General features: G+C 44.0%; 1 protein-coding gene and 3 non-coding genes across 4 annotated transcripts; all 4 read left to right on the plus strand.

The window, feature by feature from the left end:
- The first annotated feature begins 1 nt into the window (after position 1).
- On the plus strand, positions 2–6,963 carry GNL3 (G protein nucleolar 3). The gene is made up of 15 exons (XM_048316242.1): positions 2–70; positions 379–437; positions 552–689; positions 1,304–1,417; positions 1,583–1,666; positions 1,907–2,042; positions 2,519–2,622; positions 2,884–3,019; positions 3,492–3,579; positions 3,944–4,127; positions 4,532–4,674; positions 5,395–5,531; positions 6,026–6,246; positions 6,442–6,523; positions 6,613–6,963. Exons 1-15 carry the CDS (start codon positions 58–60, stop codon positions 6,699–6,701), a joined length of 1,728 nt encoding a protein of 575 aa, XP_048172199.1. The 5' UTR covers positions 2–57; the 3' UTR covers positions 6,702–6,963.
- LOC125331866 lies at positions 2,098–2,173 on the plus strand. Its single transcript, XR_007206249.1, has one exon. It is a non-coding gene; the product is annotated as a small nucleolar RNA SNORD19 (small nucleolar RNA).
- Positions 3,321–3,394, plus strand: LOC125331867. Its single transcript, XR_007206250.1, has one exon. It is a non-coding gene; the product is annotated as a small nucleolar RNA SNORD19 (small nucleolar RNA).
- LOC125331869 lies at positions 3,801–3,876 on the plus strand. The gene has a single exon (XR_007206251.1). It is a non-coding gene; the product is annotated as a small nucleolar RNA SNORD69 (small nucleolar RNA).
- Positions 6,964–7,546: the final 583 nt, after the last annotated feature.

Here is a 7,546-nt window from a genome sequence, read left to right on the forward strand (position 1 = left end):
GGGCAGCGCCGGCGCGCTTTACGGCAGCGCCCGCCGGCGGGAGCACGTGGCGGCGCCATGAAGCGGCCGAGTGAGCGCCGGGAGCGGCACCGGGGGGGCACCGGGGGCGCACCGGGGGCAGGAGGAGGCGGCAGCGGGAGGCGGCCTGGCACCGGGGGGTGGTGGCCGCCCGGTGGCCAAGCGAGCGGCAGCGATCGAGGACGGGGGAATCGGGGACCGGGGCGAGGGAACGGCGGCCCGGCCCGGCCCGGCCCGGCCCGGCCCGGGGGAATCGGGGCCGGGATCTCAGGGGTACGCGGGGGTGGGAGCTCGGTCGCGCCCCGGTGGCGGGGGATGTGTGTATCAGCCCACGGCGCTGACGGGCGCGGTGCGTTGCAGAGCTGAGGAAGGCGAGCAAGAGGCTGAGCTGCCACAAGCGCTACAAGATCCAGAAGAAGGTGAGTGAGTCCCGGCCGTGCGCGGCCCCCATCGCTGCGGTTTGCGTTTCTGGGGCCGGTGCTTTGATGGTTTTTGGCCTTAGACTGAGAAAGTTTTCTTGTTCTTGTCTACAGATCAGAGAACACCACCGAAAAGTCAGGAAGGAGGCCAAGAAACGCGGACACAAAAAGCCCAAGAAAGATCCCGGAATTCCCAGTGCCGCGCCGTTTAAGGAAGAGCTTCTGCGGGAAGCGGAGCAAAGAAAGCAGAGGGTAAAATACAGTTTGTGGTAAAGAGGATAAGAACCGAGACCATCCCTGTCTTTAAAGAGGCTTTATGTGCATAAGTGTGCGCTCAGAGGTGCAGTCATGGCAGACTGTAGACGGTCCTAGTAGACTCGTGCTTTGGAAAAATAATATATTTATTTCCAGCGTTGTACAATGTGCAACGACTTGCTCTTTTGTTTTTAACCTTCGTTTTCTCACTGTGCATATAAACATGCTGGACGTGGCATTTCTAATGTAGTCAGAATTACCTGTGCTGCTGGGTTACAGAGATGTCCCATCAGAGTGCTGGGAGTTAAATCATGGCATTATGTGATTACACAGAAAATAGGGATCTTCTGTCTGCAGTGTAGACTAGTGTGACATGGGAGCAGCACCTTTATCAGCTGTAGTGGTTGCTGTGGAACTGCCGTTTTGGGATCAAGCTGATGGATGGTTGCCTCTGAGTAGGATGCAAAAAAAGAGTTCCTAGAGTCACTTGGACAGCCAGGACTTCTAACTGAGCTGTCTCAGGAGCTTCGGTCAGAAATGGGGAGAAAGAACATTCTTCCTTACCACCTTCAAAAATGGTTTATCTGGCCTGGGTTTTTGTTTGCAATCAGCTTGAAGAACTGAAACAAAAGCAGAAGCTCAACAGACAGAAAGAACATGAAAAGAAGAGGAAGCTGGAAGCTAAAAAGAATGCGGCCAAAATCAAGGAAAAAGCAGAGGGAAAGGTAGGTATTCTGTATGATTTTGATTCTTTGAACCTCTAGAAGTCATCCTGAAACTGCACCTCTTAAGCAGCATGTTACGTGTTACATTTTCATGCTGAATATGCACACAAGTATTACACTCTAATTCTCATTTAAATAATTACCTTTTGTTTTTATTTGCTTCAGGAATCCCCTGGCAAGTCTAAAGGAAAGACTAACAAGCTGCTGAATAAAAATTCAAAGAAATCATTCTGCAGAGAGCTCATGAAGGTGAAATGCTTCAACTATTTTTATATCATTAGATGAGAGTCAGCAATGAGACCACTTGTTATTTTCCTTTTTTTGTATTGCTGTTCAGAACATGAAGTTTGTCTGTGATAAACTAGAACCCTGAAGTAAGGGATTTTACAACACAAAGTGTTTACAACTATTTTTGTAAGCCATAGCTATTCCAGAGTTGTCATCTGGTCTGTGATGTCTTATTTGAATCTTGTCTTTTTTCTGAGCCAGGTGCTTGAGGCCTCAGATGTGGTTCTGGAGGTTTTGGATGCCAGAGATCCAATGGGCTGCCGGTGTCCTCAGCTGGAGCAAGCTGTCACTTGCTCTGGAGGAAACAAAAAGCTGCTGTTGGTTCTGAACAAAACTGGTAAGAAACACAGGTTTTCTCAAAGTGTTACTGGCACTGTGGTTCTGTGGTAGGTGAGCTATGAAGATGATTTTAAAGGAATCTGAGATTCCATTGAAGACATAAGATCCAACTCTGAGCTCGCTAAAAAGGGTGGAAATTACTGAGTTACCAGCAGCTAAATAAAGAAAATAAAATACCAAGAGCAACAACAAGAGCAAAGGCAGCTTTGTAGTAGAGTAGCCATTGCAGGGATTGTGGGATAATCCTTCACAGAACATCACTCTGTACCATACAAAGTCTTCTAGCTAGACCCCAGCATCAAAAACCTAATACAGAGGCCAGAAATGTAACTGTGATGTGTTCTGCTAAGGCAGAAAAAGACACACTGGGTGCCTTGAGGGAATGTACCCAGTATTTTACTAGAGTTCTCAGCCAAACATTATTTGTCATAATAAGATTCATTTAAGGAGTGAAAAAACTGCTATTCTTTCCAGATTTGGTGCCAAAGGACAACTTAGAGAAATGGTTGAATTATTTGAAGAAGGAGTTTCCAACAGTTGCTTTTAAGTCAGCAACAATGATGAAGGACAAGACTATGGTAAGAGCACTGCAGGCTGTCCTGTGAGGAAGTCATGTGTGTTTGTAGTCATACATGTTGAGCCATCTTTAAAGTTCCTTTTCCCCTGGTTTTGCACTTCCGTGACTGATGGATGTGCCTTTACACTTCAGCTGAGCTTTGCAGTACAGTGGGGGAATTCTTACCATTGAAATTACAGTAGATGAATAAATCTAAGTATCCATATTTTGTCTTCCTTAATAGCTCCTGACCACAGGATTTTTTTGCCTTTGAATCCTGTAGCAGGAACAGGTCACAAAAAGACGTGCACGTGTTGATTTCTCAGAAACCTCTCAATATTTCGGCAGCAAATGCCTTTTGAAGCTTCTTCAAGAGTACAGCAAGACCCAAGACAAAGGCATTCAGGTTGGGGTGGTAGGTAAGTGTTTGGAGAAACAGGAGGAGTTTCCTTCTCCATAAAGCTTTGAGATCCTGTAAATATCTGACTGGGTAAAACTGCTAACATCTGGTTTGCTAATGTGCTTTCTAGTCATTGTTCTCTGCTCTAAGGCTCTCAGTGTTGTAGTACTTGAGCTGACAGTGATCCATGGTGCACTTCCATGTGTAGCATGGGGATCTGTGGGAGCACAAGGAAGGCAGGATATGTGCTCCATTGGCACTGCCTTCCACTTGCCTGGCAAAAATCCCACTGAATGCAGCACCACAAGTACTACAAGTGTGAGAAATGAGGATACATTCTTTGTCTTACTTCTACAGTGAAGACTTCAGATCCAACTCTGATCTCACACTGATGCTGTACCTTAGCAAAGATACCTGGAAGAAGCATTTTTGATCGGTGTTAAAAGCTGTTTTTTCATTTAACTTGCAAGGATTAATGTGATTTTCCTCAGGTTTCCCTAACGTGGGAAAGAGCAGCATAATCAACAGTCTTAAAGGAAAGCGTGCCTGCAATGTTGGCCTGGCAAGAGGTGTTACCAAGTAAGCTCAGTCTCATAAAAGCTGTTCCTTTCCTTGTTTGTTTTGTTCCAGTTACCTTGAGTTTGTGTTTCAATCCAGTAGGGGCAAAGCACACCTTCGTTGTGCAGTTTTAAATGCACATTAAAATTTGCCAGATGAAAGGGACTGATCTGTGTGATGCAAGCTCTCTCCAGGGGATACAGTGCATAAACGTGATGTTTTGTATGTTTAAATTTCTATCCTACACAAAGCACATGATGACAAAACACTGGAACTGACTGTATGAAGTACATTCAATCCAACACTGAGCTTTGTGTCTTGCATCCCTCACCCTTACCAGTCCCTTCACTGATTATCTACTCACGGTGCTTTTCTCTCTGAATAGGTCCATGCAAATTGTGCACCTCGATAAGCAGACAAAGATGTTGGACAGTCCAAGTATAATTGCAGATCCTTCCAACAGTACCCTGGCTCTGGCCTTGAGAAGTATCATAGACACTGAAGGATCAGACTCAGCAGATGTGCTCGAAGGAGTAAATGCCATCATAAATCACTGCAGTAAGCAGCAGGTGAGCTCCAACACTGCTTTTAAGACCTCATCACACAATCAGAGAGTGAAAAAGGATGATATTCTTTTTGTGTCCTATAGTTACAGTGAAGACCTCAGATCCAACTCTGATTTCACTCTAGTTTCAAGCAAATTAACCTATGCCTAATTGCCTTTCAGTTCTGTGAGAAGTGTTGTCACAGACCAGTGTGCTGTCTCTATACACCCACGAGTCTGGGTGAATGGCAGATGAATTTGTTAATGAAGTAGGCATTTGCTTTGTAATGTTTACTCCCACGTGCAAGAGAAAAACAGCTTTTCACTTACTCTGTCCTCACTGTTACCAACTTGATTTGCTCTTTTATTCCTAAAACTGTGGGAAAGGTGGGCATCCCTTTCTGAATGTGCTGTTTTCTTTTGTCCTAGATAATGATGCACTATAATATCCCAGATTTCAGGGACCCTGAAGAGTTTTTATCTTTACTGGCTCAGAAGAGGGGCATGCTGAAAAAGGGAGGTGTTCCTGACATAGAAAATATGGCTAAATTAGTGCTTTGTGACTGGACAGGGTACGTATGCTGTGAACTTGCTCTATGCTGCTCACCTTTTTCTCACTCTTAATCCAGCACAGCAGAAGCACCGAGTCCAGCAAAGTACTTGAGAGGCTGCTTTTTTCCCTTCCTTTCCCACATTTTACTTGGGTAAAGAGCTGGATTGTCCAACAGATTTGGAGAATGCCATCCACAGATAATTTCCTAAAGTAGTGAAGGATACACAAGAAGAGTCAAAGCCTGTTGCGTGTTACTCCATAGACAGTTTGCTGACTTAGGCTGTAACTCTGTTATGGAAATCTGCTTTCCTCTCAAATACCAAGTCCATGTAGTCCTCTTCTAGACAGGAAAGGATGTAGCAAACTTTCTGTGGAAATTTAGGGTGGTTCCTATATTGTGAGGGTACGAATAAATGTAACTCAGAATCAGTAACTGACTGTGACTATCTCCCTTGCTCAAGTGACTCAGCTGCTTTCACAGCTCATGCTTTTACAGGTGACCTGTGGTGACAGTGTGCCATTGCTTTTTCCTCTCAGGAGTGGGCTATCCACTTAATACTGTTGGACAGCCTCAGAGTCAAATTTAAATAGCTATTGAACTGCTGTTAAACAGATATTAGTACATGAGTAGTTAAACTCAGCAGTTTGAGAGCTTTATGCTTTGGGTTTTATTTTTAAATACAGCAATTTAACTATGTTATCTTCAGTTGTTTTTTAATGCTGATTTTTATTTTCTCAGAGCCAGAATAAAGTACTACTCACAACCTCCAGGATTTCAGAAGCCACCACCCTATCTTACAGAACAAAAAATAGCTGAAATGCAGGAAGGCTTTAATTTAAATAACCTAGAAGAAGAAAACAGCAACACTGTTCAAGGTAGGACTGTTATTGTAACAGACTCCCATTAACCATAGAGTCACAGATTGGCCTGGGTTAGAAGGGGCCTTAAAGACCATCTTGTTCCAAACCCCCTGCCATGGGCAGGGCCGCCTTTCACTCATACTCAGAGCCCCATCCAGCCTGGCCTTGAACACTTCCAGGGATGGGGCAGCCACAGCTTCTCTGGGCAACCTTTGCCAGGGCCTCACCACCCTCACAGGAAAGAATTTTTTCCTGCTATTTAATCTAAACCTACTTAGGTAAACTTACTTACACTCAGATCCAAGTTTTCCAGTTCCTAGTAGTTTTCTGTAGATGCCTTAGGGAGAGCTTTTCTCAGAGAATTGTCCTTGCCTTGGTGGCAGAACCCTGTGTGGGAGCCCTGTCTATGGCAGGGAGGGGGCAGAACTGCAGTGTCCCCTCTTGGAGGCTGGGCTTTACATCTGTGCTGCCTGACAGGGACTGAACAGACACTTCTGTGTTTTCTGCAGCTTTAAAACACCCCAGCCCAGCAAGCAGCATTGTTTTTCAGTCAGCTGGTATGACAAATGGGACAATAGAGGAAAATAAAGTGATAGAGGAAGGACCAGAGTGGGCAAACATGGAAACAAGCAAGGAGGAGGAAGAGGAAGAAGAGGAGGAAGAGGAATTCACAGAAAGTGATGATGATGAAGATGATGTGGAAGAAGATGATGATGATGATGTGGAAGAGGTAAATGAGGGTTTCACTAGGGTTGGGCTTTTTTCCTTAATTAAGGAAACAGCACTGTTCCAAGTCACTTGGCCTCAGCAGCGAGGCTCAGCTAAGCAAGGGGACACCCACACTATCCCCAGGCTCTGTTAGGTTTCATTTACATGGGAGATTTCATTAGTGATGTTTAAATAATGTCTGACCTCTGACTTTTAGGAAAGTCAAGTTCAGGTCACCAGAAGAACACAGCCTGGAAAAGGACAAACAAATCCTACAAATTCCAAAGAGCAGATGGCAGGTGTGTATTCAGAACCCTGGCTTGAAGGATGGGCTCTGGTGCCCCAGCACTTGCACAGGTTTCACTAACTCATGATTTTGTCTTCTCAGGAAATGAACGTTCCAGATCACTGTCCTTCAGCTTAGATAAACCAGCAGATGAAGATGATGCCTATGATTTTAATACAGACTATGTGTAACAAATCAGGTGGGAAGGCACTGTTTGGAGAGTTACTACTGCCTTTCAGAAGAGTCAGGAAGACTTGGGTTGCAGCAGAAGCTGGAGTAGTGCTGCATAACCAGAGCTGCTGCAAAGACTCAATTGTTGCTATGTCAAATAATGTACATAATAGTGCACCTCCCTTGACAGTTCCAGATTTTATACAGGTCTAGAAAACTGTTATTCAGCTTTAAGTCTTAGAGTTTATTTCCTATATTAAAGCCTATTTTAAAAATTCCTAATAGACTCGCTTAGTCTGTTCATTTTGCCTTATAAAAAGACTTTTTAAGAGGACAAACACTTCATCTTTGAAAAAAAATGATAAATGTTTCATTCTAGTCATGTTCAGACAATTAAATCTCAAAGTAAATTTTCATGCCTGCACAAAATTTAATTGATTTTCCTAGAGAATTACAAAGACTTTACCCCGAGAGCATGATTTCAGACAGTAACTTTTCAGTATATTTTTGCAGAACTTGTAGAACTTTCACATGTAAAAGTTAGCTAGAAAATGTTCCTTTTACAGTGGAGTAACTTTAGGTACTTTATCTAAACACTGTTTTATGTTCTGAACCTTCACTGGGAATGGTAGCTGAGATTATATTAGTAATCCATCTCCACTGGGGAACAAGTTGATTTATCTTACAGTGCTCTTGAACAAGAGTGTTGTTTCCTGATGGCACCTGTTACACCTGGCAATAACTGGTAAATATAAAGCAAAACACTGCCCTGTGCAATAAGGATGTGCTACTGTGCTTAGCCTGTAGCAGAACTGGTAGAGCAAGAGAATTGCCAAGAGGCCCTGCAGCTGCTCAAAGAATTAAG

The sequence above is a fragment of the Corvus hawaiiensis genome, chromosome 11, assembly GCF_020740725.1.
Source record: "Corvus hawaiiensis isolate bCorHaw1 chromosome 11, bCorHaw1.pri.cur, whole genome shotgun sequence".
NCBI classification, from domain to species: Eukaryota; Metazoa; Chordata; class Aves; order Passeriformes; family Corvidae; genus Corvus; species Corvus hawaiiensis.

Bases quoted from the DNA above. Each gene is read 5' to 3' on its own strand.
- GNL3 (XM_048316242.1), top strand. The intron at 3,580-3,943 runs GTAAGCTCAGTC...CTCTCTGAATAG, and splicing joins CTGGCAAGAGGTGTTACCAA to GTCCATGCAAATTGTGCACC. The intron at 5,532-6,025 runs GTAGGACTGTTA...TGTTTTCTGCAG, and splicing joins AAACAGCAACACTGTTCAAG to CTTTAAAACACCCCAGCCCA.